Source organism: Diorhabda sublineata, chromosome 9, assembly GCF_026230105.1.
Source record: "Diorhabda sublineata isolate icDioSubl1.1 chromosome 9, icDioSubl1.1, whole genome shotgun sequence".
Taxonomy (NCBI): domain Eukaryota; kingdom Metazoa; phylum Arthropoda; class Insecta; order Coleoptera; family Chrysomelidae; genus Diorhabda; species Diorhabda sublineata.
In genome coordinates this window covers 9,506,072-9,523,430 of record NC_079482.1, presented here as the reverse complement: position 1 = coordinate 9,523,430, position 17,359 = coordinate 9,506,072, and the positions used below count along the sequence as shown (strand labels likewise).

At 31.0% G+C, this 17,359-nt stretch overlaps 1 protein-coding gene across 1 annotated transcript in view; it reads right to left on the bottom strand.

Annotated features, from left to right (window-relative positions):
• Positions 1-17,359, bottom strand: part of LOC130449111 (dopamine receptor 2-like) — a 362,545-nt gene that overhangs the window by 266,055 nt on the left and 79,131 nt on the right. Inside the window, exon 2 of the mRNA XM_056786793.1 lies at positions 1,123-2,303. Coding sequence (XP_056642771.1) covers positions 1,123-2,282 — 1,160 coding nt within the window. The 5' untranslated portion in view covers positions 2,283-2,303. The remainder of the gene's footprint in view (positions 1-1,122; positions 2,304-17,359) is intronic.

Sequence of the window (17,359 nt, the reverse complement as noted above, 5' to 3'; positions counted from 1 at the left end):
TTACAAAGAATGGTACAATAACACTGGTGTCGATAATGTTTACCCAAACATAATCTTTGAAATGCCTTTTCGTTATGCTACCGCATCCATCTAGGATTAGTAAGTCTCCAAAAGTATAATAGTTTAGGTTGGCTGTACCATTTAATATGAACGTGTACTTGTATGAAGAGTGTTTGCTACTATAATGACCATGTTCAGATAATTCTTGTACCAGCATCACTTGAAGATGAAACTTCCTTTTTCAACAATATTATGGGTCGAATCCTACAGCAACATCATGCTGTAATTAAAATTTTCAAATCTTTGTATTTTTCATAATTAGTTATTTTCTTCCACTGCGTCCTTAGTATTCAGTTGCGATTTGGATATGTACCATTAAGTAGTTCTTTCACGATCACCTAATCTATCATCATAGGAATCGTTATTCTTTCGAACGATTATCCGAAGATTGCTTACAGCTGAAATTTATCTGGTGAAACCAGGCCTGACACTTGTTGCTGCGGAATTTGACACACCAGGAAAACCTAAGCATATCCCTAACCCTAAGCTAACCTAATTTTAATCAATCTTTCACTTCATACATATATTTATAACATATTTCGTGATGATTTATCTTGACTTTAGGGCTCTTTTCATAGAAAATTTGACGTTTCGACTTCGGAATTTATCAAAATATCAAAAATTGAAACAAATCACCGCGAAACTAACCTAATGTAATTAATTTTCATCTAACAACATATGTAGGATAGATATTATTTAAATATTACTACTGCTGTAGTAGTTTTTAGACTGTTATACTACACAATATAGTCACTAAGTTTCATATAATCAGTAAGATGATTTATTGTTCAAGTTAAATGTTTCTTCTCACCGTCCAGTCAACTATCAACTTGGATCAATCTTCGCTAAATTTCAGCTGTACGCAATCTTTACGACACCGTTTGAATACAATCACTGACGTAAAAATCTTCTATTTGTTTCGTATAAACAACTATTTAATAATTTTAATTTCAGTTAAGTGCACTTACGTAACTTTTATTATATTATTGTGTGTACTTTTTCAGTTGTTTCCTGATGAATTATATTAATTAATATATTTATACTGCTAACTGTCACGCTTACCTTCTGAAGTCTCTGCTCCAACAAGCGTAGATTACGGGATTCATACTGGAATTGATCCATCCCAACCACGTAACGACAGCAAACACAACTCGTTCATTACTAATGCACTGTTTACAGAAACCGGACAATAAGTTCACGACAAAAAATGGTAACCAGCAAATGACGAACACTCCCATCACTATGCCCAAAGTTTTTGCAGCCTTTTTCTCTTTCGAAAATTTCGAAAACTTTCTGCTCAACGAAAAATTTTTACTGTGATGGTTAAGTCTGGAAGACGGAACTCGCGAAAGTCCATTATTTTGAAGAGCTGTCAAAGGTTCGTCCTCTTGCGTCGAGTACAATTTGGATTCGGGAGCTTTACAAGTACCACCTCTATGTATTCTCAATGTCAAACCTAATTCTCCTGTACCTGTGCCCATTAAAATGTGCTTAGTACCCAATCTCAAAGATTTAGTTTGATATACCGCGGCTCTGTATATCCTGAAGTAAGTGAATACCATAACAAATAATGGTAAATAGAAGGAAATTGTAGATGAGAATATTAAATATCCTAAATTTTCTGTGAAAGGGCAACTAAATGCTGGTATAGGAGCATTTCTTACAGCTCTCCACCAACCGATAGCCGGAAATGATATAGCGCTGCTGCAAACCCACACAGCAGCAATTAAAAACATTGATCTCAGTTTCGTCATACGCATGGGATAAGTGATTGGATCATTAATAGCCCAATACCTATCGAGGGAAATTACACATAGGTTAAGAATCGACGCGGTGCTAAAGAGAACATCCAGACTTCGCCAGATGTCGCACCAATCCGATCCGAAAAACCAAGTATGACCAAGTACCTCGTAAAGTGCACTGAACGGCATTACAACCAAACCTACGAGGCAATCTGCTACAGCTAAAGAAGTTATAAAGTAATTCGTGGGAGTATGTAAATACCTCTCCCTTATAACGGCCAGAATAACCAACATATTGCCAAAAACAGTACACATAGAGAAAATTAACAGAAGACTAACTACTACAACTCTATCTTGCATGAGTTTAGTCCATTTTTTCCAGGCGTCTGAATATTCCGAACTATAGTTCCCCGTCCAATTATCTAGGTTGTAGTAGCTTGAGTTTTGGAGCACCCAGGGATAGTAATCTGAGTTGTTCATTGTGATGATGAGACAGCATTCCTAAAATCAAATAAAATTTATTATTTTCAAAGTTATAAGTCATAATATAACTTCTAATGTTAATAATTTCGATTTGCGTTTCCTTAACATACACTTAAGTGCTGCCGACTCAAATCTCCATCTGCTCTATTATGATATTTGTTAGTTAGAATCAGACTTAGATGTTTTAAGAAAGTTTTCATCAATAGCAACAGAAAAATATAAAACGAGTTAAGTTGAACCGAAAGTGTATTTTAAAACATGTTATAGTATACATAATAATTCAATGTGATTATATGGAAAAGCAAGTTTGCAGCATATATTTTGTGATATTGCTAAGCTCACTATAGTACCACTTTATTCAGGAAACTCTAACTCGTGGCGTTCTTAGAAAACTAGTTTGTAAATATTTGAAATAATATGTTATTAGCTGAAAAATGATCCATAAAAACCAATTTTTGTATATTGCTGTACTTGAGATAACTTTGAGGAAATTGTGGCATTCAGAAGCTAGCTACTGACATAAAAGAGACAATGAAGTGATATGAGTAAATATTTTGTATGTACACAAACACAGAAATTTTATTAGTTATGTATGCAGCGCACTTTACCGTAGAATGACTTATTCCTAACAGTATCACAGTGTTGTTTTTGGATATGCAGAGGAATAATTTTATTAGCTATTCTCATTATAATTATTTGTCTAATGATGAGTAAATTTATTTGATTAGAAATTAATTACTACGGCCTTTTGGAGACCATTAGAAATGTTTTCCTGAAATCCCCTATCGTGGGGAGTCAAACGAATTGACAATAAATTACGGAAGAACCGAATTAAGAAATACATATCCACATTTTTCCAATATATAGAGACTTTAATAAGAAATTTGAGGAATTTCTGAAAACTGTGGTTTTTGGAGAGATGAAAATTTGTAGTTTGTATTGTGTGTAGTGGATTTCATTTAATTCCTGTCATTTTATTATCCCTTCCTTAGTTCTTCCTATTGATAAATTTGGAACCAAATATCAGAAATATGAAAGGAAGTCACTGTCAGAATTATAGAGCTAGCAAAAGTCTATTTTTAAAAACTCCCTAAAAAGTGAGCTCTGACTGTAGTTGAATCGATGCTATCACACAGTAAACAGTTTAACATACGATTTGTCATCGGAATATGAATTTGTCAAGAAAAAATTTCCGCTGTACGATCTACTATGAAGGACTTGAATGGTTACAAAGGGCCATTGGTGAGGAAAATCCTTCACAAGCAACTGTTTTTTGTTGGTATAACAAATTTTAAATAGACAGTATCGCTGTGTAATAATAAACGTGCTGGTAGACCCTTATATCAGATACTATTGCAACATGATTGAGAGAATGAGATGTATATTCGAAGCAAATCCAAAATGCACCTACCAAGAGATTGACGCAACTCTGACGGTAGTTACGTAAACAGTTTTAAACAATGATCTTTATGTGAGAAAATTTTTACTTGTTTAGTATACGCTTAACGATTTCCAAAAGGCAAACTGAGTAAAAATCATCATACCTTAGACAGCAGACTGTCATCATTCAGCATCCACTCTATTCGCCTGACTTGACCATATGTGATTTGTGGTTATACTTTAACCGAAAGAAACATGTACATGGTCGACTTTTTACGGAAGAGGAGATAGATGATGCAATTTTTTTTGCGTGAATTTCGTTCACGAAAATGCATTGAGCTTAGGTTTCCTAAAAAACTTGCAGTTTTTTTGTCACTTTCATGCATAATTGAATTAAAATAATTGAGATAAGAGAAAAGAACTTAATTATGATTGATATATATCTAAATGACAAGCTAACAAATGAACATATGTCAATATGCAATTATTTTGCTCCTGCAGTTATCAGTTTAACCTTCCGACCTTCATATATACTTTGCAGTTTAAGTTTATTAAAACTTCTAAATGGAATTCAACCATTTCCATTGAATAAACGAAAGTAACATAACACGAAGATCTATTAGATTTCAAAGAATTCAGGTACGTGTCAATATAACTTCTCAAGGGTCTTTGTTGTTAGGTAGAACATGCCCACATGGAAACGATAATATATTTTTCCACATTATGTATTTGATTATTAGATAAGTATATAGATAACTCAATTTGGATTCAAAGTATGTTTGTGTACTCTTGATTAAAATATATTGATTCATATAGAGAGCATTTGAATGGAAACTATCAACCTTTATAGCGAAGGATATCAAAATAAGAGAATATGTAAAAAATCATAAGAAGGAGAACGTAACTTTGCTCATACGTACTCGTTATAACTTCACTAAGTAACGTATGTCGCAATAGTTACGGCGAATAAAAAAAAACAAAATTTAGGAATCTAAGAATAGGTTGTAATACAGTATCATGTTTTGTGAACAAAGTTTATTTTCTTGATAGCTAGACAATCCGTTTTTATGTTGGTTGCATCAAATATCCTCATAAGTTGGAAATGAGAAAACGCATTTATAATTTGATTGGACGGATCTCTAAGCATGACAATTACAATTTTTCAAAACTTCCAAATAATCCACTCAGAAGCCTTTACTGTTCTATAACCGAATATGAAAAATGCACATGTTAAAACTGCCAAAAAATGATAAACCAAAAACGAAGAAAAAGAATAAACCAGAAATGTTTAAAATACCGAAAAGACGAACTTACCTCGAATATACCCCAAACCAATGAGTACAGATACCAGGATGCTGTCGTCGACTAAGGCGATTGCATTTTGCGAATGAGAGAGTCATTTTTATATACGATTTAAAATACTTCACACTTGCCAATTGGGAAATCAAAGATACGATGGTTTTTATACAGACAATATAGAAGATTGTCCTAACAATGTGAAATATAATGAAAGAGCAGAATTCTCTAATAAAGTTTTGGTTTGGTTTCGAGAAAATGAATACCCATACTTTATGCGGGTAGAGTGAAGTGGGAAGCCGTAGATGCCGTAGATTCTAAAAGGAATATTAGTTCATTTTGCAAGAGAAACTCTATATTGGCTTGCAAATTTTATGAATTACAGCTTAGAATTTTTAGAATATTACGCGAAATAGATGTTCAAGTGGTCCACGACCTAATGAGAGATGTTGCAAAAAATGTGGAAAAGTACAGGATTCATGGAGGGCATTCAGTTAGCTAGTGAATTATTAACTTTGTCAGTTACCAAATTATTTGTACCAAAACTCTTAAAGCATCCGTTAGGCCAGACTTATGTATAAATATAATGACAATAAAAAGATTATCTGTCCAATTCTTATCAAATATTACGAAATTGGGGAACGAGGAGGAGGCATAAGGATAATTAATGTCGTGTTACCATCCCCCGTTTTCTTTTAAATATACAATAGTGAAGACTAGTGGAAAACACAAAAGCCAGCTGGTCAATACATTTGTCAACTAACTAGATAAAACCGTTTTGCAGCTATGCGTCATACTCTTTAAGAGAGGAAGGTAGACCTGTTATAGTGCGTACACTATGTCGGCACATTTAAGCGTTTGGTGTCTTTTCATATCACTCAGGTTTATTATTTACTTCGACTGCTGACGTGAATGATTAGTTTGGGGAGCTATTGCTTACGGTCTCCGATCACTACTTGTGTGTATTCCTTATGAAAGCTGTGATTATATTGATGATATCTAATGAACCATTATACTATTCAAATTTCTTCAGGAAAAATGTCCTATGATTGTGGTCATCCAAATTAGCCATCTTAAGCATTAAAGAATTCTATCATAAAAACAGTACTTTACCAAGTAAGAATGACTTATGTGAAATAAGCTTAAAAGTAATGTTTTAAAAGTGCTGTAAACTATTATGAGACTTTATGTATACTATTCATTCGTTTTATTTTGTTTAGATATTCGATCAGTTACTACCTTATCTCTTTTTTTATTAGTCTACACATTTCACTCTTTGAACTATGCAGGTTCTACAAAAAGATAGCATTAAATTTTGAGGCCAATCATTCCACCACATTTAACTGTGTGAGATACGTTGGGAGGAAAATTCTTCAATTTGCAACGCACTCAATAGATTCTACAGTTGATCCTCGAAGTTGAAGTTTTCTGGAACGAGGTACCGTAACCACTTCTTCATTTATCGCTATCTAGATTTGTACAAAATAGCTCTCAGCTACTGTGTTGCTAAATATACTATTTTTTTTTGTTTTTGTACATGCCAATAAAATTAATATGGTCTTTATATGAGGCTATCACGTTATCAAAAATTCAAGGTCGATAAATTATTCTTTCTGGGTGTATCACTGAGTATATTTTATATACTTAGTGCCTGTACTAAGCGTTGTGCGAAAGTACAGAGATTGACATCGAGATAAGTACAGAGTATCTTCTAAATCCCTCACGTTCTCAGAATAAGGATAATAAATTTCAATAAATGGTCGCAAATATTTAAAATCGCCTGATGAGCAGAAAGAGTTTTGAAGAAAAAATTGGAAGCAGTCATTTGATTTCTGCCTATTTACAATAATTACAGTGATAACGAATCTATTAAATTGTATTGTCATCAAATAAGTGTATGCCAATAATCACATCAATCAATCAACAAAAAGTGAAATTTCGACTACGAAATTCGATCCAAGCAAAAAAATAAATACAGCATTAGAGCAAGCTAAATAAAAAATTTTAAGATTGTTATAATTGTTATAACCACTTCTGAAACTCAACAAAACGGACACTAAAATATAATTTCGGTAGTTGTGGTATTTCAGCATCCTTAAAATGTAGTCAACATAAATAAGGAACAGACGTAAAGACCACTTCAAATAAATTACCCTAGACGGAAGCAACGAGAGATTACACCTACCTTTGGTCAATGATGTCTACCAAGCATTTTGGAAACGGAACTTAATCGAGTAGGAGGTCTATAAGTAATGAATGTTGAAGGGCTAGATTTTGATAGATTAAAAGCAAACTGAAGTGTCTGATAATTAAAGATACAGGCAAATTTCATTCTTAAACTTATTTTTATGAATATATGAATAAACTGGAAGATACAGTTTAAAGCAAACTATAATATCCTAATAGAAATATATTATAGAATCTTCTTAGACTTGATATAATTCCACTCTCGAAATACAGAAAATTAGTTCAAAATTTTGAATTAAAATATAATCATATGTTTTCAATGAACCTTTGAGTGAATGGATATTATAAAAGTCAAAGGAGAAGCTTTGTGACTTCATTTATTCTATGAAAAATTGCAATCGTACGTGACTGCAAACTAAATTACAATAACAAAACGCTTTTTCTTGAGAAAATCAATAAATCTTCGAATAGGTCCCATTTCCTTCGTTTTTTTTTTTGTTAGAAAATATTCATCACGCAAACCATTCCTTTCATTCAGACCAAAAGAATGGAAAGTCAGCGGCGTAAGCAAACATTATCTCCAGACTTTATTTTTAAAGTACGCATATTTAAAGTTGTTAGGAAAATATATACAATTTCCAAATAACACTTCTTGCTAAATTTTAATCACTGTACTGAAAAATTTATTTCCATTACTAGATATTATAATTTACAACTTGATAGAATTTTCACTAGTCCTAAATTAAATGAGACATTGAGAGTTTTCGATAAAAACGTTGGCTAGAATCAGGTGGATTCCTTCATTGTTATGTGAAAATAGTCAGAGTGAAAAAAAGGGCATATTTATGTGCATCTGTTGTAATCCCAGTAGTTTGTTTCTTAAAAAATGATTAAAATATATGAATTTATCACATATATAGACATATATTTTTAACTTCATTATTTAATATATCCCTTAAATGGTTCTCTTCTGTTTTTATATGAATTTTCTGCATTATCTTTACTTGTGAATAATGTTCAGTGAAATTTTTCGCCAAAATACGGTTCGTTCATTCATCATTGAACCATATTTGGAAAATGTGGTGGAAACGATGGAAATGATGATGGAACTCCGTATATTGTTCCACTGATGTTAAATTCTTTAGATACTTGTTTTCAAGGGGAACTTATAAATGACGGACAAGTTATTATACAGATTCAATGAGAAAAAACACAGAGAGTTGAAAAACAAATGGAATTTGAATATGATAACACTTACATTACAGTTGATGTTCAAATACTCATATAATTCCATTTTCATCAATGCAGCATTAGAATCTTCTGAATAAATTTGTTGTATAAGCTGCGTGAATACTTTCTAGTGTTATAGATTGAAAAGCTACTCTGAGTATACTTATCAAATGATCTACATCAGTAAGAGTTGTAATATATACAAATCCTTCAATATCGCCGAAGGAAAAAATCTAGCGGGTTTATTTACTCTATACCTGTCGAAGTATTGAACAATTTTGGAGATATTTAAAAAAATTCGATTATATCAAGGCTCCTACCGAAACATATGTTTTGAGAAACAAAATTAAACCTGATTGCCAATCTGTTATATAGAAAGTATGCAGGCAATATGGAAGAAAAAGGTTACTTATAAATTATTTGAGTGCTGTATTAATGAATGAAGGTGGATATCAATTGAATCATCAACTATAGTGAAAGCAGCATCGGATTTATTTTTTGGTTTGAACCTCTTCTAGTTACTCAAACAAAAACAAAAAAATTAAAATCTCGGAATCAGTATGAAAAAGACCTCAGTTGAACAACTCTTCAACTCTTGTTTATAGATAGACAATATTTATGGCAGAGAAATATATACACGGAATATGGAGTTGGTGAGTGAAACCCCTCAATTTGAATACCCATATCTACAGTTACTTTACTACAACATATTATAGAATAAACGAAATAGGTCCAGTTTAATTTTTTAAACATAGAAGAATGAATCGGGGTTTATATGATCAACTTTTGGACTTTGGACATTTAATAGAGAAACCTGATTGTCAAAAAGTTAATAACTAGTTCTGGTCATGGAATATTCAAATGGGAGAATGAATGATTCCCTATATTCAGCCAATTTTTAGTTTTGTTATATCCAGCCAACTATTTGTTATATAAACAATCATGAGCACGTACAAATTCTATCAGCCTTTCACCCAGAGAAGACATTTTTCAGGGTATCTGCAACTACAAACTACACTATAAAAGTGAGGTTATGTTTTTGACGTTCAGCGACGATCAGCGCGTATAAAGTAGAAAGCTGGTCAACTTCGACATCAAGAGCACATACATCGCGATCAATGTGTTCGTTATCATTTTTTCTAAAAATAGTACATAAATAGTACCCAAAATATGACTATAACAAAGTAACTGCTTTCTAAAAACGTGTAACACTACCCGCGGCTTATAACTACCAAATTTGAAATAGTTTCATTACATTTCCACTGTTGGATTTAAATGGCAATTTTGTTTTATTTTTTTTTATTTTCGAAATTAAAAAAACATTGTTCACACATAAAAGACGGTATTTCTACAAAAAAAAGTCAAGAAAAGCTAACCGCCTCAGCTCTATTATGCGTGGAGTCAGAACTATTGAGCAAGATTTCATACGACAATATAATTAATGATCTCGCGAAATCAAAGAGCGGCCAAAATGTATTATGTTTCTATAACTCAGCAACTCAGCTCAATCCGTTTTGGAATTGGAATATCATTCATAAAAAATGTTATTTGAATAATTGTGAACCAAGGTATCGAATTTCAGAGGTCAGCAGGCTGAAGGTGAATAGCCAATCAGTAAATCCGCCAAGGGATAATTTTCGAGATATATACTGGCCAAAACATCATGGAACATTCTGTATAAATCAGTATTATTCAAAAAGGTCATCACTACTGGTATATTTCGGAATTTGAAACTCTCAGAATGTCTTTTAAAAATCTTTCTTGATTGATAATAATCTGAACAAAATATTTCAATTTCATCTGGTATAAAAGAGTATTATGTTGAAATTTGTAATCAGTTATTCATGTTCTATAAAATGTCGAGATGTGGTCTTTACTTTATATGATGACAATAAAAATAATCCACTCTTTTTCCGTCAAGATCTCATTCGCAGTATTTTCTCTGTTTCCTAGAGGTCACGAGCTTGATAAATTTGTTGTTTTTTGTATCCCTAAAATATAATATAAAAAACTTTATAGCCCTGAACAAGAAGCACCAATTGTATCACATGAAAATGGAAAGAGTAGAATGTATGGCGGCACTATAAAACTAATAATGGAATACAAATTTTAGGCTTGATCGAGTTTCAGAATGGATTACTTATCTGAAAATTGCTTCTTTCGCGTCGTTAATAATCGTATGGGAAAAAAATGAGTTTCAGGTTTATTTTACAATTTCAGTTTTCAAATATTTTCGATAAAATATGTTTTTAATAATATCAGATTAAAAATCAACTTGAGAGGTCCATTTTTAACAAATAAAATTATATATCTATTTTAGGTATCTAATCATCAAAAATGAATGAAATCTTTTTCTTTAAGTTTCCACTTCGTAGAACATTTTTTATATGTTTTTTCTGATGATTTATGTGGATTTTGAGTTTCTTTTCATATTATATGCATAAATTCATCAGTTTAGAATAAAAGGTGAAAATTTGAGGTGTCAACCTACTTCGGTCTTTATGAAAATATATAAGTGAAACTTATACACCATATTTGATAAAAAGTAGCACCCACAAAAATACAGAGTCAAAAGAGCTCAATCTAATTGGCTATAATTACATATATATATATATATATATATATATATATATATATATATATATATATATATATATAATTAAACCTTCCTGATAATGAAGTTGATTCTAAGGAGTAGGTCCTTTGTCTCTTTTTAAACTATTATTTTACATCTTGAAATTTCAATACTATAAAATACTTTTAACATGTATGGTTTTGACTGACCCATTGCTCGACAGTATCCCACCATTCTGACCAATCTTATTTTGAAGAAGCTGGATGCTTCTCAATACGTACATTAACAGATCTTTTAGATTGCCCAACATACATACTTTCCATCTCAATTATATGGATAATTAATACACTTTCAAAATTGTATCCGTGAATTTGTAATGATAATTCAGAAAATCCTATCACAATAACAAGAAACAAGAAAAATCGTCATTGGATATATTTTCAACTGAATTCAGTGTATGATTTCCGTGGATTTTTGAAAATTTCTATCAATATTACTTGATATCTATCAAGTTAGATATGATGATAATAGAGCTGTATTGGAAGGATTTTATTTTCAATATATTCGTACACTCAATTGTCAATTCCGTTTTATTTATATATTTATAACAATCACTTAAATGATAGGATAGTTATTATTTAAATTAATGGTCTTAATAATTAATAATTAATAATAACTGATCATCAACGTTGATTGTTGTTAGTAATCGTAGTTTCCATAAGCCTGGAACAGATGGCGCCTTAAGCGAATTTCTTTACAGAGAACTGTGTCCTTTGCACCTCATAGATGGAGCCACACTTTAATGTGATATATTTTTTTAGAGTACATACTATACATGTCTTATTTTGCCTATACCACTTAACGTCGCTTCTTTCAAATCATTCTTCATTTTGTCTTCGTTGCGTACATTACTTCAAATATGTTTTTTCTTCTTACTTACAGTTATTCAGAGAACAGCGAAATTCATTCACCTTAAAAATTCAATTACTATTTTTAGTAAAATGCCACCCAAAAATCCAACCTTAATGCCTGTAACAAGAAGACTCGATGTGCACGTGTTGAAAGAGCTCATGAATCAGTGGAACAGAGAGCAGAAAGAAATGCAGCTCAAAGAATTCGCACAACTGAAATTCTTGCATGAGAACAGCGTGATAATCGTCGACAAGAAAATGCATTGAGAACCAGGGTGGCATGTCATCAATACATAGATTCATATAGAGAACAAAACCGAGAAAATCATCGAGCCAACACTTGGATCATTTGTTCGTCTTGTATGTATGCATATAATTATGAACCAGACATCAATCACTCAGCTGATTCCAAAGTTACTATTGGTGCGATGGACAAAATATGCAATTATTGTCAGGCGTTAAAATTTCGCAATGAAACACCCGGCATGTGTTGCGCATCAGGAAAAGTTGTATTGTCACCACTCCTTACTCCACCTGAACCTTTGAAATCACTTCTTTTTGGCATTTCAAGTGAATCAAAATTATTTTTGCGTAAGACACGAAAATTTAATTCTTGCTTCCAAATGACGTCGTTTGGAGCATCCAAAGTTTGTGATTTTTCATCTGATGGTCGCAATTTTGAGACAACATTCAAAATTCAAGGCCAGGTATATCATAAAATTAAATCATTGATGCCCATGCCAAATGAAAATCCTAAATTTCTTCAGATCTATTTTATGGGCACTTGTGAAGAACGTGTAACAACTCGATGCCAGTATAATGTCATAGAACAAGCAGAAGAGAGAGCAATTGCATTGTCATTATAATTATTTCAAATCAAATCACTCAGCCACAGCAACGCGTGGCCGGGTCTGCTAGTATTGTTATATCATTTCAGTTCATTCAATCGAACTGTTTTTATCTTTGTTACCAGCTATTAGAAACCCAACAAAAAAACCGAACAAAAAAACATAATGATGTTTATATAGAACGATTCAAATATTAATACTTCATTATTGGAAAAATAATTTCAATTTCTAATTGATTGTTTGATGTTAATATATTTGTGGTGGTCACTCCATTTATATCATTTATTCATATATTGATAAAAACATATTTCACAGCAAGCTTACAAACTATGAAAGTATCAACAGTGTATTTCATTTCCAGAATTAATTTATTATTCAGTTACATAGCTATAGGATCATTACATCAAACGAGTTCACTGAAATCTAACAAATTGAATATGAAATTAGTCAGCTACATTATGTTTATACAAAAAATCGAATATAAGCGTATATGTGTTATAATCTATGAGTGTAATTGTTTAAAAGTAATTCCTACAGACTAGGAGTTGTGGGGTGTGACATGTAAATAAAACTCTACTGAATAGAAAAAAATATTTCAGCCTTGAAACATCCCTTTTTAGAAAAACAGAATGTTGACTAGTGAAACATGAAAGTAAAAATCTTTAAAATTAATTCCAAGTTATTTAGAACAACTGTTAACTAATGTTGCCATTAATAAAAATAGGGTACTTGCATTTTTCAAAAGTATCCATTTTTTATTGAATTTATTTTTGATATAAAAAAATGTCAAAAAGTAGGATATTTGATTAAAAGTGGAGAAATAATCTAAATAATCAATTGAAAATCGCAAAAATTTCAAATTTTTAATAACAAGAAAACGATTCTTAATGATTTTCAGTTATGACGTCATGGGTTAAATAAAAACATTGAGCAGTTGTGTGCTTGAGGTTATCGTTACCGGCAACATAGCCTGTGCTATTATAAAACAGTTTGTATAAATAAAACATTTTTCTTTATATAAAAATAAAGTGATAAATAAACCCCTTTCAAGTTGAGTTCTCACATTATAACATAATCACTTAAAACATGGAAAGCATAATTATCTTAATTACTACAAATATTAGAATAAGTTAAATTTGAACCTCACATTAAAATGATTCTGGCAACAAAAATAATTTTATCTCGCAGGATCGTCAAAACGACCAAATTTCAAACCAGTTTTGTTGTATATTCGAATTTATTGGTATCATGAAACAACTTTATCAGTACCAGTGGTGGTATTTTCACATCCTGGCACAGAACACGATTCATATACAATTTTTCAGATTAATCAAAGTTTAATAATAACCTTTTTATTAGAATAACCGAGAAAATGACTGTCGTATTTACCTTGTATCATATGTTTACTGTTTATTTTATACCTATGATGTCACACAATATGTCGCCCTTATTGAAATGTTCAAACTACCTACAAAATTTTTGAATTTTCAATAATTCTTTTCTCTATAAATATTGATCAAAGAATTTTAAAAAAATATTATTATTATTATAAGTTGTATATAAACTATCCAAAACTATTTTTTCTCAAACCATTCACACCATGCATGTACCCTATAATTTTATCTAGGAAAAATGCGAATGAAAAAATTGGAAATTTATTAAATATGATTAAAAGACGGAGGGAGAAAATTGTATCATACTTTGGAGTTTTTAGAATTATAAAACGCAATGACAATTCCACCGTTAAAATATTTCAATTTCATCCCATGAACACCTCCGAGAACCTCCAGTCGTTACGGGATAAGGGATTATTTTCTGATAATTACTTCAATGAAAAATATAGTTTATTTTCACAATATCGGTACTGATATCATGATATTTTTATAGTGGAACAGATTGAAGTTTGTTGAAATATTGGAGAAATACTTAGATAAACAACGTGAGTGTGATAATTCATTAATCAATATTACGTAGAACTTATCTAATAAAATGGAAGTTCATGCTAGTACAATTAGTAACGATAAAAAAATCCATTCCGAACAAATATTTAATAACATTTATAAATAGCTGAGAAGTACATTTACATATGTAGAAGCATTAACCGTTGTGAAAGTATCACAGCAGTACCATCGTCCCTTGTTTATAGAAGACAAAAAGAACGCTGTGGCATATTTCATTTACTACATCTATATATGAAAAAAGCAGTATCTTGAAAATTTGATGAAATTGACAATATAATACGTGGAATGTCACCTATATCTTTTATGAGTATAACAGGAAATCTTCTAGAGACGAAGCTTCCTTCGTGGGATAGCTAATTTCTCCTTAATGAATAGAAAAATTCAATATTTGTACGAAACGTGGATTAAAACTAGATATACGGTTGAAAACATATGGGTTGACGCACGGTACGGAAACTCGTTAGGTTCGTTAGCTTACTCTCTTGGTTCAATAAGACAACTAATACGATTATAGATTTGATGGCTAAAAGCGGCTAAAATTTTGATGTTAACTTTTACTGTATCCTTAGACCTGAATCCATAAAATCAGCGACATAATTAATTGTCGTGGGTTTTGGTTCTAATTGGGCTGTACTCACTGGACTAATAGTTAAATAATAAAACTTAGCGCTAAATTTCAATACAAAAATCGCAAACGATTCCAAAATCCTAACAACAAATTAAAACATACATTAAATATTAAATCTTTTATTTAATATTGAACGCACATTTTCGTTAGCGACACGTTGCTTTCTTATCAAGGTTAGTAAAATAATCAAACTATCCAAATTCTCTACTTTTGTCGTGCGAATGGGTATAAAAAATGCTTCTTTGAAACTCGCTTTGGTATATTATCTTTATGGTCGGAATTATTCATAATTCACAGTTCTCCAATTAAGATTAGATTATGTATAATTATTTTTATATACATACGCTTTGCACTGCAATTGTATGGCCATATTGCTAATTCAAGTCAATCAATTTGAATATAATATGTTGCCAAATAACGGGTATATAAGTAAATTAGATGTTTAGTATCAGTGTAATAGTTAATTGTGTGTGTAAGTGCTAGTAAATAGTTAGTGTATGAATAAATTACGTAGGTATGTATGTATAAATTTATCCCTCCTGTTTTATGATTGTAAATTGTTTGCATAAATAATAAAAACATATTGGATTCATTATTGATTTCATAGTACTAGATTCAGTTTCGTAGGGTACAGTACATACATAAGTGTTTGAAAAAGATGTTATATAAACTATATTACTAACTCCCAAACTAAACTGCTACTAGTTGTCTAGTTTAAATTTTTTTGAATGGCTTCTCTAATTGATATCCCCTTTATAAGAAAATCCATTTCTTTTAACACAAAAATATTGTCAATTCCTTTTAAAACTTGGAACAAATATGTGATAAACAACTATTTAAGACGAGTATTTTCTTTGTAACAACATCCTGTTATAATCACTCGTATTGAAACATTGAACCAACCTCTGAATAAACACACAAGCAACTCTTATTGAACTGTCTCCCTGGTTGTTGATTTGAACGAAGTTTGAAACAATTTATTCATTGCCATTATTTTTGGACTATTATCATTCATACATCGATGTTTCGTATTGATGATAAAAAAACAAATATATCCCCAAATTATTTCAATTTTAATTACAACGAACAACAAATAACTAATATGGTGAGCACCGATAGAAACTCATTTATATTTTATATTGGATATCAGCTCGAAAAAACTTTAAAAACTCAAAAGTCTATTTGGTCAGCTGTTCATATCCCATTGTATCTGGTATTTACCATTCTAGTTTATGTTTTATATTACACGCGCAACAAATTCGAAGTATTTTATTTGTTTTTGCAATATTTGTTCATTTGAATATAGTGTCAGTTGTAATCGAGAGATTAAAAATTAGTCAGAATTCTCTAAACTAAATGCAAAATGTAAAGAATAATCTAAATTCGATTAAATTTCTTGTTTGAAGTCAGTGTTCATTCTTTTGCATGAGAATAAGTTTTGCATTTGTCAAACAACAATATTCAGTTGATAAATAATCAGTTATAGCAATAACGTATGTAATAATTTAATTCTGTCTAGTTTCCATTGAAAACACATATTTATTTCAGTGTTAATTCATTTCAATTTCAAATTTATAAGCTAGATATCCGAAAAAGTATATACAGTTTAGTTGGATGATTGTCAAAAACTGACATTGGGAATATATTTAGAAAGCAGAATATCGCACTTTGGACCATTTATAAAACAATAAGTGAATGTGAACAAGAAGACCATGTTAAAACCTTCCAAAAAGTTGGCGGCTAAAGCCTGGTAAAAGAGATTGGTGAAATGTGAAAAAGACAAAAAAGACATCAACTCAAAGTTTCGTTCGTTGATTTCGGGTTTCTTACAAGACCATCAGTCATGATCTTAAAAGAAAGGAAGTTAAACATAAAAAAAGGTCCAAACTATACTGGATATCAGTTGCTTATAGTTCCAATATCCTGCCTTGCATTGAAAAAACGTCACATATAACAGAGTTGTTATCATAGATAACGAACAATATTTCATCTTATCACATTCAGAAATTGAAGGTAAGGTTGGATTTTGCAAGGATGACATAGAAAATTGTCCCTAAT